Source organism: Zootoca vivipara, chromosome 2 (genome assembly GCF_963506605.1).
Source record: "Zootoca vivipara chromosome 2, rZooViv1.1, whole genome shotgun sequence".
Taxonomy (NCBI): domain Eukaryota; kingdom Metazoa; phylum Chordata; class Lepidosauria; order Squamata; family Lacertidae; genus Zootoca; species Zootoca vivipara.
Genome location: NC_083277.1, coordinates 73,322,866 through 73,338,103, shown reverse-complemented (window position 1 = coordinate 73,338,103; position 15,238 = coordinate 73,322,866). Strand labels below are relative to the sequence as shown.

Here is a 15,238-nt window from a genome sequence, read left to right as displayed (position 1 = left end):
TTTCTTTGATTCCAGCAATGGTGGGGAGGGGCAATTGCTATTGAGATCACAACATGTGGAAAGAATAGGATGATCCTTTCCCTCTCCGCCTATGACCCCCCATCCAAAAACAACTCACCTGGTTCAGCTGTAATCAATTAAAGGAAAGCTTTAATGGTCACAGAGGCATCTGATTGGTGTGACCAAATGCTGGACGAGATGGGCCTTTGATTTGCATGCCTGCATGCATAATGTGTAGTTTTGACTTTGGCACAGTGATGCCATCAAAGCCTCTCTTTAAGACTAAGGCAAATAACGTGGAGAAAGTGCTATGATAACCTTTTACTAAAGCAGCTACTGGGGGAGCAATGCAAAGAAAAGCGGACCTTGAGCCTCTGGAATAGGCTGACTTCGTCTTTAACAACAAGGTTTAAGGCATCGTCTTCTCCAGAGGCTCAAATGAGAGCATAGGGCTGTCTCCTGCCTTTCCTTTAAAGTCCCCAATATGGTGGGAGTTGGAAAAGGCTTTGTGAGTCTTCTCCTCCCTTTAAACCTCCAAGTTTGGAACTCAAACTGGGTAGGGAGGAGACTCACAGAACCCTTTACAAGTCTCCATTTAGTTCCTTTTCAAGCCTCCCATATCAGAACAGTGTTCATTACTTTAGCCCATGAAATCTTTTGCTGCAACATCTGTGCTTTGAATATTGATGTCCAGAGTTAGGATTTTAAGGGGCATTGAAACTTATCTGCACATTTTAAAGAGGACAGTTCGTACTTTGAGGACAGTTACCCCAAATAACCCAACTTAATGTTTGTCTTTTCCAGTTTGGTGTTCGCAACGCCTCTGTGCTGTGCATTATTTCCACAAAAAAGGTAATGCGTATTTTAAAAAATAATAATACTTTGGTCTATGGTGAGAGGTAAGATTATGCTGAGCCACATTGCAAAAAATTTAGAAAACAGAGAGTCATCCTCATTTCTATGGATATGAGCAGAGAGACATTCCAGAAGTCAGAACATACCCCCCACTTTTTTTTAAGACTGGAAGTAAGAAATTCTCAGAATGACCCGATTCTTAGGATAGGTTCCCAGCCCAAAGTCCGCTCTTGCCTAGCTCTGAGGAAGCAGGTTAGGTAGCCCTTCTGGTGTAATCCTGCCTGGCATAACAAGATTAGATCTTTCTCACGTTATTTTTCCTCTCCTTCACCCCATTCAATTGTAGTTACTAACAGTGCTATTTTTCTAGAAAAGGCAGTGCCAGAACTCACCATGAACACCTCCCTTGTTCTCTTATAATGACAATGGCGCCCACCTGGAACTGAGTTCCGGTTGGGGGGGAAAGCCCTGATTCTGTCTTGAAACACTTTCTCATCCATGACTATGTAAGGAAGGTGATGCTGCTGTTTCCCAGCCAATGAGAAACCACTCTGATGCCTCTTCAACTCCTTTTACTTAGGAGTGGGACTTTCAGCAGAGGGTTACCTTGTTCCTCTGTGGATTGGTGGTCTCAAACTCTCCCCTGGTTACTGCCGTACCGGCTTAGAATAAAATACTGCCAATAATAATAATAATAATAATAATAATAATAATAATAATAATAATAATTTATTGTTTATACCCCGCCCATCTGGCTGGGTTTCCCCAGCCACTCTGGGCGGCTTACAACAGAAAAATGAAATAAAATAAAATAATTATTAAACATCAATAAACAGGGCTGCCTTCAGATGTCTTCTAAAAATCTGGTAGCTGTTTTTCTCTTTGACATCTGATGGGAGGGCGTTCCACAGGCCCTCTGCCTGGTTCCCTGCAACTTGGCTTCTCGCAACGAGGGAACCGCCAGAAGGCCCTCGGTACTGGACCTCAGTGTCCGGGCAGAACGATGGGGGTGGAGACGCTCATTCAGGTATACTGAACCGAGGCCATTTAGGGCTTTAAAGGTCAGCACCAACACTTTGAACTGTGCTTGGAAACGTACTGGGAGCCAATGTAGATCTTTCAAGACTGGTGTTATGTGGTCTCGGCGGCCGCTCCCAGTCACCAGTCTAGTTGCCGCATTCTGGATTAGTTGTAGTTTCCGGGTCACCTTCAAAGGTAGCCCCACGTAGAGCGCATTGCAGTAGTCCAAGCGAGAGATAACTACGTAGAGCGCATTGCAGTAGTCCAAGCGGGAGATAACCAGAGCATGCACCACTCTGGCGAGACAGTCTGCAGGCAGGTAGGGTCTCAGCCTGCGTACCAGATGTAGCTGATAGACAGCTGCCCTGGACATAGAATGGATCTGCGCCTCCATGGACAGCTGTGAGTCCAGAATGACTCCCAGGCTGCGCACCTGGTCCTTCAGGGGCACAGTTACCCCATTCAGGACCAGGGAGTCCTCCACACCTGCCCACCTCCTGTCCCCCACAAACAGTACTAACTGTCCACAAACAGTTAAATCAACAGCACAGACCTCCAACACAGTTCTGTTCTTTAGAGAAACGGATCAAAGACAATGCAACAACAGACAACCTTAACTAAAGGACTAAGTGCGTGGAACACCGCCACCTAGTGGTTGGTGGTGTTGCTTATATAATTATCACCCCCTCTTCACCACCCAGAGGAAGCCCAGGAGAGGAAGCACAGCAGTCTTCCTGCCTTCTTTCTCATGACCACAGGCATTTTATTGGTTGTTTTCTATAGCTACCCATGGGGTTATGCTCTAGTCATTCAGCCAGATTACTAATGGACTGCTGTGAGGAAGGATGTCATAGATTCTCTTAAGAGCTTCTTCACATTGAAGTGCTTTATCCTGCAAGCCAGTCTAGGATCATGGGGGGGGGGGAACCTTACAGAGGCACCTGGAACATCCTCCTGTTGAAGATGAACAGCTTTGGTGTTCCCTGTTGCAACACTGTGGTCCTTCGTGCCACCTTCTATAAGGGATATGTTTGCTTCTGCATTGAGCTCTAAAGGAAGCTACATAAAGTTTGACTCCCATTTGCTGGCATCAGTAAATATAAACTTCATTTCATGGATTGATCAATGTTCTTTCGTGGAACCAGAAATCCCCCTGCTTCTTCTCTTCTGGCACATGAATGCTGATTTATTTCAAAGCAGTGTGATTGTTAACATTTTTTCCCCTCTTGGCTTCGAAAAGGCCTATGAGTTGCATATAGCCAAAGCGGTTCCAAGCTTAGCTTGAGGGGGGTCAGAATTTATCACGCTTAGCTGGGTATTCTCTAGTGTTGACATGTTAAAGAGTTCTGTGACACAGTTTTTGATTTTAACTGCATGCCTTTGTTTTCACACATGCTAAACTGTTTTTTTATTATTAAGAGTGAATGCAATTAAAATGTTAGCAATCAGTTTTAAAGACCTGTTGGTGATACACGAACTGTTAGGCCAAGTTTAATTTATAAGTGAAAGCTTAATGGTTCATGTAAAGTGCATTTTCCTGGCTGACACATTAACATAAAAACCTCACAAGCCAAGCAAAAACTTGAAAATCTTCTTCTGTGGCTCATAATGTCAAACAGGGACTATTTGAAGTGCAAGAAAATACTTTTAGAATTGATAATGAAGTCAACCTTAGTACAAAATCATATTTGATATAAATTCCAACTTTTTAAAAATAAATAAATAAATAATTATCATAAAGCTTCACCGCTTCCATGTATAAAACTTGATCATTGGTTGTATGTGACGTCTCTTCTATTTTTCTTTTGCTCAGTTCCATGTCTGTAACTCGTCTGGAGCCAGAATTACAAGCCAAGATCCAAAAGAGCAGCCCTGAATTGGAGCGTGTGTATTTTAACAAAGGGTTATAATTTGTAGAAGACAAAATATCCCTCAGTGACAATTAGGTGAACTTATTTTAAATTGTGAGAAAGCCTTGGTGAAGACAACTCGGTCCTAGTGTATTATTTCAATTTTACACTTTTCTTTTCTTTTAACACTGAGGTTATTTAAGCATTGCAATATAATTTTCCTAATTATGGTTTCAAATTGCTGTCGATGCCATTACTTCATTGTCCACTTTGTTTTTCTGCTGCCAATATTTAAAACAGTTCCCATTAACTACTCTCAAGAAGCTAAAGATGAGATTCCTTTGGAAAATGTTGCAGGCAGAAGGGGATCACAGGATGCTATTTTATATTTGCTGCCTTTCTCAATTTTGCCCTGCAGTAGGGTTGCCATACGTCTGGGAATTCTCCATCAGATTCGTTTCCTCAAAGGCCCAGAGTGTGAATGTGTGGTTTGCATTTGATACTGGGTTCCTAAGTTGCCTTATCTCAGTTATGTAACAAGTATTTAGGGATGGGTGGGGGAAGAGTGATGGGTGGGAAAACTTGAATGATGTAGAGCAGGCACCCCCAAACTGCGGCCCTCCAGATGTTTTGGCCTACAACTCCCATGATCCCTAGCTAAGAGGACCAGTGGTCAGGGATGATGGGAATTGTAGTCCAAAACATCTGGAGGGCCGAAGTTTGGGGATGCCTGATGTAGAGCAAAGGAAAGATATCTTCCCCTATCACTTCTGAAATCACTTAACTAATACAGTCAAAGGAAACTGGTAATCACAGAAAACATAGCATCTTACAGTGTGCAAAGTTCCCACAGATGGGGCAAACTCACCAAATTGCTACACATTGCCTTGGAGCCTATCCAAGTGTTGTGCAGGGTGCATGGTACAATCCTCTCATTAGGGGTTGCATTTTAAATGTGTCCCATGTTAAAACGTGTGCATATAAAGTTAGTATACTGTACTATGCTAACTCTCTGTGTGCAGAAAAAAACACCCTGTTCAATGTGTGAATTCACTGTTAGTCATGGTCCCTGACATACTGCAGTGTTGGGCAGGATCCTATAGGAATTCTCTAATGGCTGCCAAACTTAATTTGTGCTGCTTAATTAGTGGCTGTTGCCAAATTATTGGGGAGAAGGGAAATCAAGAGACTAGGTTTCTACATTACATTCATGAGTTTCGTTTGCCTTAACTGACATGTTCCCCCCAGAGATGGGGGTATATTCATTCTCTTTTTCCTAGCCTTATTTTTTTCATATCTGACAATCACATTCTTGATACAATATTTTAAGTCCAGTCACATGAAAACACTATGCTGCTAAAAACAATGGCAAGAGTGCCCCATTTTCCACCCCAAATGAGTTGTGTCACTTTATAATATTGGTGGTTGTTGGTCAACTGTTTTAAGAAGCACAGGCATTGTTTATGACACTTTTAACCCACTGCTTATTGATTATGTTTTGCAACCCTTATTTATACAGTGATCCTGTGAGGGGTAGGCTGCTATTATTTCTGGAAACCAGGGCAGACCAAACCTTTCTCCCCACCCCCCAAAAGCCACCTGGCAAGACTATGTCTGAGTTAAGATTTAAACCCAGGTTCTAATACTCTGTTCACCAATCATCAACATTTCACTGTAATTTCAGTATGCCTGACATACCTACTTCATTGCTATGGTAACCTTTTCATGTATGGTAAACCACTTTTAATGTCACAGTGAAGCCCCCTTTGTACTGGTATCAATAGATCTACCTCTGTACTCAACAAAATTGTTAGCCAGCATAGACCCTGGCCTTTGTCCATGTTCAAAATAATACCCAACAGTGAGTGTTGTCCTACCAATGTGGTAGTAACTTTATATGATAGCTATTGTCTAGATGTGTTAGACACAACATAGAATTGAAACATGCCATACAGCAGAGTCTTGTTTAGCTGCAGGTGACGTTCATCTTCGAACTGAAAGAGGAGGAGATCTAATGCTTGATCTGAACATTTTGCTTTGAAAGACCCACCAACAGTGAGATTTGCAGAGTAAAGTCTGTGGTTTTCAAGCTGTTTTCCGGGAAGGCCTCTGGGGTTGCTTGGAAGCTTATCATGTTTTTCTCAGTGATAGGATCAATATCAGGAGACAAGCTTTGCTGAAAGGCAGCTTAGCAAGCACTACCTGCCTTCCCTACAGCAAGGAGGAGAGCATCTGATATATTGTAAATTTCACTCTCAGCTCGTATGGGACAATGATGAGAAGGTCAACAGGCCTGGCTGAAGCCCCAGATGAACCAAGCTGACTGTGTACTCTATACCAGTGTTTCCCCAACTTGGGTCTCCAGCTGTTTTTGGACTACAGCTCCCATCATCTCTAGCTAGCAAGACCAGTGGTCAGGGATGGTGGGAATTGTAGTCCAAAAGCAGCTGGAGACCCAAGTTGGGGAACCACTGCTCTAGAACAAGGGTGGCTAATGCTTGGTTCTCCAGATGTTGCTGGACTGCAGTTACCATCATCCTTGACCATTGGTGCTGCTGGCTGGGGCTGGTGGGAGTTGGAGATCAGCAACACATGCAGGGCTGCAGGTTACTCAGCCATGCTCTCAATTTTTTTAAATTATATTGGGAAATTCCTTCAGCAGAGCTATTGCATGTGGAAATGAGCACCTGAATGCAGAGAGATTGGAACACTGGGGAAAGTGTGATTTAGGTATTGTTTTTAAATAACCTTTTTGCCTCAATTTCTTTCAGTACCGCCAAATACCTCATGCTGCTTTCTTAGACCTTGCATTTTCCCCATTGTTGACACACATCAGCACTAGTTTGGAAAATGATAGTGTGACAAATCATTTGCCTTTAAACAGGAGTGATGTGACAGGCGACAGATTGCTCCTGTGACCAGGTGGCCACAGTGAACTGCATTTGCACCCATTTCAAAGCAGTTAGGGACAAGGGACAATTCTGGTGTACAATCAAAGGATAGTACTGTCCAGTTGCAACTTTGACTTGTGCAATTGTGCTACTCTAGACACAATCTTTTAAAAATTATCTAGCAGCCTGGTTGTATCACATCTACTCAAAAGTAAGTCCCACTGAGATAACTAGGGATTTGCCATCCAGTAAAGAGGCTTCAGACTTTTGACTTTGACCTGGTTTTCCTGGTGAATTCTGAAAAAATAATGGCAACAAATAATTCTGTGGGAGAGAAATGAAATGTGCACTTCAGTTAAACAGCATTCTTGAATGAATTGCAAGCTAAGGCTGCAAGCTCAGCCACAGAGGTCATAGAAAAGAACAATTTTTGGTCCCCTTTTTATAGTGCTTGAATTTTAAAACAAAAATCTGAAACTTTCCAGTAGCTCTTCTCTTTAGTTTTTTGATCCATTTTGTGTAACCTCCATGTTTTTGGGGAAACTGGGTATTCACGAGTGGCGTACATGGAATAACATTCTGCAGCACAAAGAGTTGTATCCAGTTAAATCACTGCATGTGAGGAACACACTCTGTGAGGGCAACAGAATCTTCCCTCCCTGTTTTCTCACATGCACACCCTAAATCTCCAGACTACATTGGGGGGTGCAGGAGACACCTGGGGGAGGGGGGAGTTATGTTGTGCCAACAGAAGTCATTCTGTGCTCATAATGATTTAGTTGGATACAACCCAAATAGTTTTATTGATTGATTTAACTAGGATAAAGGAGGATTCTTTTGCCCCATGGAAGTACATGCATATATGCATATTCACACAAATGTATTATGCAGTGTATTTTTTTTAATTAAACAGGCTTAATAACTGTGGCATGTTTCTTGGTGGTATTAAGCAGAACAAAATAGTATTAAGATCAGCCAATTTACACTGATCTTGGAAAAATAGATTTTTTTAAAAATAATTCCAATAAAGTGCAATAAAGTTGTATGCCTAGGAAAACTGCCAAGTTATATTTCTACATTTGGGAAATGATTCTGGATTACATTGTGACCGAAGAACATTTTTAATGTTAGTATTAACGCAATGTCTTGCCAGTGTTGATGGAATTTATTGTACTATTTTAAAAGTATGCTGGTTGAAATATTAAAAGCAGTGACTGGCATGAATGGTGGTGGTCTCTGTTTGGAACAAACTTTAGGAGGACAATGTTTATGCTCACAGGGATATTCTTGTGTATGGGTAAGCAACATAGGCTACTTTACATTAGATGGTTTTCTCCAACTAGATACAAACTACAGTAAGTGTAAAAAAAAAAAGTGTATTCCACGCATGAGAATGAATTGCAGTTTCCCCGTTAATGCTTTCAGCAGAAAAAAGATCAAACCTCTGCTTGTGTAAAAGTTTTAAGAGGACAAGAGGCAATTTATATGATAAGCAAGTACAATAACATCTATTTTCCCATCTGTACTCCTCCTTAATTTGAGGTGGGGATTCGTTTTGATTCCAGACTCCTGGCCCAGTTTTCAAAATTCCAATCTCTTCTACAGGCGCTTCAAAAGTGGGGTGTTCTGTGTTCCAGAACGTTGTTGCTTTTAGGTGGGATTCAGTCACATACCGGCAAATCCGAGTGGTGCAGTTCCAGTTGACTGGGAGGTCTTGCACAAGAAGCCAGCTTCCCCAAAGGATCAGGCTTTTTTCCAATAAGAAAAGTAATAGGAAGATGCACTGTAAAATATGGGATAGCATTTCCTTGACACAACTTCATCTAACCTCCCCACAAACAAATCAGGATGAATGCTCAGTAAACAAGTCATTGGGGCATATGTCTCTCTCCCACCCCAGCACATTCCACTGAATGCCAGAAACACATTATTTTACCTAAAACAAAGCAAATGAAGATAATGGGCCAGGGTGCAACTCATCTGTTTGCCAACATCAGCTTAGAGCAGAGGAATCTCTAGCCTTGACAATCACTTTCTCTATGCTGTGGGAGGAGGAGGACTACAAAACATGAAGCCACTCTGCACGTTCTTCTTATTAAACCAACTTTCAAATCCACGTTTCCTCCCATTGAGGGGTGAGAAGGGGAGAATCAATTTCTTCTGCTCACAAGTCAGAGTGGAAATGAATGCAGTCTCTGAGAAGAGGAGGAACTAGGGCAGGAAGAAAAGTGTCATGGTGTGATAATTCATGAATAAGTGCAGCACTTCTGCTTCCTACAGGCAAGCTATGGGAGGTGGAGAAGCAGGGGAGGGGATAAAAAAACAAGAGCGGGGTCACTTTTTCTGCTTACCGTATTTTTTATTTGTGCAGACGCATTGTAAGTCACAAATCTTTGGTGAAATTTACTATTTCCGGATTGTTGCCCTGTGGAATATAGTACAGTGGAACCTCAGTTTATGAACACCTCGGTTTACGAATTTTTGGTTTACAAACGCCGCGGACCCATCTGGAACGGATTAATTCACTTTCCATTACTTTCAATGGGAAAGTTTGCTTCAGTTTATGAATGCTTCAGTTTATGAACAGACTTCCGGAACCAATTGCACCCATGCTTCAGGTTAAGTACGCTTCAGGTTGAGAACTCAGCGGACCCGTCTGGAACGGATTAATCCACTTTCCATTACTTTCAATGGGAAAGTTCGCTTCAGTTTATGAACGCTTCAGTTTAAGTACTCCGCGGACTGTCTGGAACAGATTAATCCACTTTCCATTACTTTCAATGGGAAAGTTCGCTTCAGTTTATGAACAGACTTCCAGAACCAATTGTGTTCATAAACCGAGGTACAGTACCACTGTACATTTAAGGCATGGTGCTGTTCTTCAGGAAGGGCACTAGGTGGCAGCACTTCCCCTTTCCGGTTTTCTGTTACAAAGAAATATCGTAACACTCCAAGTGTTCATCACTGCTCTCTTTGGAGGACCAAATCTTGTGCTCACCCAAAATGTGAATCCAAGGTGCTTGATGGAAGGAAGAATGGGTACTGCAGACCCACCCCCACAAGGTAGTATAAAACTTACACATGGATGCAAACTTAATTCATATAATTTTATCCCCTGCATTTTGAGAGGATGCAATTGTGCAAAACAGACCTCTGCATGATGTACCGTATATGTGTGTATATATATGCATGGTAACTGCATCACGTTCCTTCCTTCCTTCCTTTTTCCATACACACAAATCATGCTGAAGTGGCATACAACGAAGAAATCAGGAATACATTTTAAACAATAAAACATAAAAAACTCTTGCATAACAATATAGCGAAACAATAACATGGTAACAACTTCTTACTAATATTGCAAAACAGTAGCAAATATTACAGCATACAAACAACCACATTTCAATGCTGTAACGTTAACTAGATCACTTGCTCACCATACCGTGAGGGGGGGTTGCTTTTTTCTTCCTTAAAAAGTACATACAGCTGAAAGAGGAAGTTGAGAGATTAATACATTTCCCACTTATTCTTTCAGCTTTTCAAGACTTAGTTTAATTCTACTAGATCTTAATGTCTATGCAGCTTTCTTGGAAAACTCAGCTATAGGTGTGAAACTTTCTATCTGTCTTTTGGGGGGGTGGCTGACCTAGGGGAGGCAGACAGCAGTGACCAGAGAAGAGGGTGCCCACAGTACTTGCTCAAAAATCAAAATGTACCATACATGGAAGGTTGAGGAAGCAGGGAGCTTAGAAAATCATTTTCTTCTGAAGGAAAAAAATGATGAAGACGAAGAGGAAGATTTAGAGCCCACTTTACTGTACCTTAAGGAAACCTTGGTTCAGCAAAAACAGGTATGCATGTACTACAGGCTCATGCTACTTAGCCCCTTTGAACAATGGTAAACCTGAGCCTGAAGACATTTTTTCAGCATCATCTGGTCTTCTATGAGTACAGAATTATACAAAATGCAGGTGATCATTGGGGGGTAGATTAGATTCTCATGCAGAGATTCTCATTGGGCTCAGGGCTCCCAAAACCAGCTCTTGCCTTAAACTGTTTCCATGCAAGCAACTGCCCTTCCTGTGTGCCAGGCCTGCAGTGGGCATACAGAGAAAGACTCCTCCTATATGGCATAGAAACTCCATAACAAAGACAATAACAGACTTGGGTCATTACCATATTAAACTGTGCATGCTGACCAAAAAATTAGAAGCTTTCCCCCAAAAGTCATTTTCAGTTTTCTCTCCCATTAGTTTGATTTTCTATTTCTTTATAGTTTCCAAAATTACAACAGCCATTTCCTCAAAGGGCAATTTTCTTAATTTAATAGCATTACAGAAACATCTCTGACAATGCATTAAAAAGTGCAGTGATTCACAAGGCCGTGTTTGATGTTCACCAGATGAAACGACCCGCTTGACAACGTATGCAATCCAGCAGTTCTGCAATTGCATGACTTTATTGAGGTGCTATTCTGAATAATAAGAATAAGAAATAAGGGTGCCACCTATGAAAAAGATGTTCTACTAGGGGCAGCTCAAACTGCTTGCATTGCCCACAAATGCAGGCTAACAGCCACTACCAAAATGCCTTGCCAACCCCCCTCCCTTCACACCTGGCCAAGCTCTCTCCCTTCACACCTTGCCCCCCCCCCGCCAAAAAAACCCTTCCTTTACACCACCCCAACCCAGGGCCAGGTTTAGATTTGATGAGACCCCTAAGCTACTGAAGGTAATGAGGCCCTTTATATGTCCAGCTGTCCTTTGTCAACAACAAATTGTCACTGTTTTTGTGTTGAATATATGCTATATGGTAATTTATGGACCCGATAGGCATCTAAAGCCATTTGCTGTATGTAGGTTTTGTTTTATTTGTTTTTTATCTTATATTTTGGAAATGTACATCCAGTTGTTTTTTTCTTTAAGTTTTTTTTGGGGCCCCCAAGAGAGTGGCGCCCTAAGCTACAGCTTGTTTAGCTTATACTGTACAATGGTACCTCAGTTTATGAACAGCGCTGTTTACAAACTTTTCGGTTTATGAACTCCACAAAACCGGAAGTAGTGTTCCAGTTTGCAAACTTTACCTCAGTCTACGAATGGAAGCCGAATGGTGGAAGGGCACTGGTGGCAGGAGGCCTCATTAGGGAAAGCGTGCCTCGGTTTAAGAACGGATTTGGTTTAAGAATGGACTTCGGGAACGGATTAAGTTGGTAAACCAAGGTACCACTGTATGAAAATCTGGCACTTCCCCAACCCCACTTTCTCCCCTTCATCCCCACCACTCTCTCTCTTTACACTGGGGAGACGGACACTTAGCATCGTTCGCCCTCTACTGTTGGGGAGCAGGGAGGAGAGAAATAAGTTTTTCTTTCTTTCTGCTCTTGGTTTCCTTGCGTCCCCACCCCCCAGGAGCAATGGCAACAGAAAAAGCACAGGAAGGCACAGGAAGGCTTGCAAAGGCCACCCCACATGATCCTCTCCACCCCACCTGCCTGCCTCCATCAGTCTCCCCTTCCCTCCTGCTTGCTCTCCTGCCCTCTTGGCCAGAGCACAGCCCAGAGAAGCTGCAGAGGGGCAGGGCATGCATATCAGTCGTAGCTATCATGTTCTACTGCTGCTTTCAAGCAGTAACTGTTATGTGAAGTGTGCAGCAACAGCAGAGTAGGATGCTTGTTGGGCGCATGCTGGCTGTTCATGGCTGTTCCTCTGCAGCTTGCCTTTACCTCTGCTAGTTCACTTGCCTACCTGTTCCACCTGCCGGCTAATCTGTCATCACTTTGCTGTTTGCATGGCCATGTGAACTGCAGTGTGGTGACATTCTTACAATTTTACTAAATAATAATAATTATCATTATTTGTACCCTGCCCATCTGACTGGGTTGCCCCAGCCACTCTGGGCGTCTTCCGGCATATATAAAAACATAGTAAAACTGTAAGGGGGAGAGATTACAGAGAACCTCCCCCTCTCATCAGGAGCAGTTCGTCCCCAAGCAGCCATGAAAGCGCGGGGTCTGAAGGGAGGGGCTAGTCAGGAAGCGGAGAGAGAGAGAGAGCCAGGTCTCCGGCAGCATGGGAGAGCCCCTGCTCCACAGGCGGGAAGAGAGAGAGACGGAAAGGGGGGAGAGGGAAAAGACGGAGCGCAGACCCTTTCCCCCGGCACCGGAATTAAGGAGGAGGAGAAAGGGGAGAGATTCGCTGTCCCGCGGCTGTTATGTTGGTCAAAGTCGCGAAAAGGGGCAGTGCCGGATTCTGAGACAGAATGAGCGGACATGAAACTGAGAGCTCACTACACTGTAAATAACGTGCACCAATAAAGACTTTTTTAAAGACAAGTATGTGGAAAGTCGTTACTCAAGAGTAGCCATAACAACCTCTGACAAAAACATTAAACCTTAACAGCTTCCCTATACAGGGGGCTGCCTTCAAATGTTTCCTAAATGTTATATAAATGTTATATATATTTTTAATATAGCTCCGCAGCCTGTTCTCTTACCGGATGAAGGACAGGTTCAAAATTCTATGCCATTTTTGCAAGCGTAAGGAGAATAAAATACCTTCCTGATGTTTTTGTGCATCTAAAACACAGGGAAGTAAGGAGTCCACCTAAATTCTGGTTAGGGTGTAGTAGTAGGTGAGTTAAATGAAATCCCATAATGAAAACAGGAGAACAGCTTAGAGGATCAATAATATTTTTTTAAAAAAAAACATAGCTGATATTTATCACTATAATAGCTTCAATGAAAGGGAATACATAAACCTAAATGAGTATGTGTAGCATTATTTTTATTAGCCTATTTTGTTTAATAAAATGCCTTTTAAAGCTGTGTTGGCTTTTTTGGTAGCCTGAAAATCACATGACCCTGAAGTTTCCTTTATCATTGATTCTATATGTGCCCAACAAAAGCTCAGGCTTGTAAATGCCTATGGGTTTATATTTAAAGGCTAAGTCACATTGCCTTGCAAACTTGGGGAGTGGGTTATTTGTTTTATCCTAGAGACAAAAAATGTCATTGATAAGGCAGCCCCAGCCCTTAGGCTTATACAGTGGTACCTCGGTTTATGAACACAATTGGTTCCGGAAGTCTGTTCATAAACCGAAGCGTTCATAAACTGAAGCGAACTTTCCCATTGAAAGTAATGGAAAGTGGATTAATCCGTTCCAGACGGTCCGCGGAGTACTTAAACTGAAGCGTTCATAAACTGAAGCGAACTTTCCCATTGAAAGTAATGGAAAATGAATTAATCCGTTCCAGATGGGTCCGCGGTGTTCATAAACCGAAAATTCATAAACCGAGGTGTTCATAAACCGAGGTTCCACTGTAATTTAAGAGACATGACATAAAAGGAAAAGGGATTGGAACAGAAAGGGGGGGGAGCAAATTCAGACATGATTCCTTAGTTACAGAGTTCTTGCAATGACCAGCTGGAATGGAAAGGAAGGAGGAGCCCAAAAAGGCTAGGATACTTTGGTGTTCATGGAAGATGCTTGTAAAGCAGGCATATCCAAACTTCGGCCCTCCAGATGTTTTGGACTACAATTCCCATCATCCCTGACCACTGGTCCTCTTAGCTAGGGATCATGGGAGTTGTAGGCCAAAACATCTGGAGGGCCGCAATTTGGGGATGCCTATTGTAAAGGTTTTGGTGCTTTTCAATAATGTTTTAAAATACTCCTTATTGTTAAATTATAATTCAGGGCATGGAAAGGCTCTGTCATATTCCAAATGGGAGATAGTGCTGAAATTCATTCAATTAGCTGAAGGTACCTAATTATGTGTTCTTTAATTTCCACGCTATTTTAAAATGTAGGGGTTCATGTTAGTCCTACATATTCCAAATATATACCATAATAGGCAGGCAATTCAGAACATGGGGAGCTGATTTCCTCTGAGTCAAATGCTACACTGAAGCATTGAAACAGGAGCATTAAAATAAAAAGAGAGCCACACTTACTAATTAAAAGTCGCTTAAAATAAGGTCTCCAACATCAAAAGGCAGCAAAGTAGGTCTATATGTGCCTCCTAGAGAGGGAATTTGTCAAATATGGGGCCACAGCTAAAAAGACCCAACAGTCTAATATATATATATTGAAGGCAGGTGTCACTTCTTTGGGGAAAAACCTAGTGCATGAACCAGCCCTGAGAAAATATCCAGACCCAAGAAATAGCAGTTGCTAGATGAGACAAGATGGGGGAAATCCATAGTTAAATGGTAGAGCTTCTGCCTTGAAAGGAGAAGACCCCACGTTCAAGCTCTAGTGCAGGTATAGGCAAACTCGGTCCTCCAGATGTTTTGGGATTACAATTCCCACCATCCCTGACCACTGGTCCTGCTAGCTAAGGATCATGGGAGTTGTAGTCCCAAAACATCTGGAGGGTTGAGTTTGCCTATGCCAGCTCTAATGTCTCCAGATAGGGCCAGGGGCATAGCTGCCAAGTTATCCCTTTTTTAAAGGGAAATTCCCTTATGCTGAATAGGCTTCCTCGTGAGAAAAGGGAAAACTTGGCAGCTATGGCCAGGGGAGACTGCTGTCTGAAACCCTGGAGAGCAGCTGTCAGTCCGAGCAGACAAATACCAGACCAATGGTTTGATTTCCAGTTTTCTGACATTCCAGTGTTCTGGT

The 15,238-nt window shown here is 42.5% G+C and overlaps 1 protein-coding gene across 3 annotated transcripts in view; it reads left to right on the top strand.

Annotated features, from left to right (window-relative positions):
• SFXN1 (sideroflexin 1) overlaps positions 1–7,836 on the top strand; it is a 36,912-nt gene extending 29,076 nt beyond the window's left edge. For all 3 annotated transcript variants that reach the window (XM_035105317.2, XM_035105316.2, XM_060271700.1), the window contains exons 10-11: positions 805–852; positions 3,689–7,836. In XM_035105317.2, coding sequence (XP_034961208.1) covers positions 805–852; positions 3,689–3,785 — 145 coding nt within the window. In that variant the 3' untranslated portion in view covers positions 3,786–7,836. The remainder of the gene's footprint in view (positions 1–804; positions 853–3,688) is intronic.
• Positions 7,837–15,238: the final 7,402 nt, after the last annotated feature.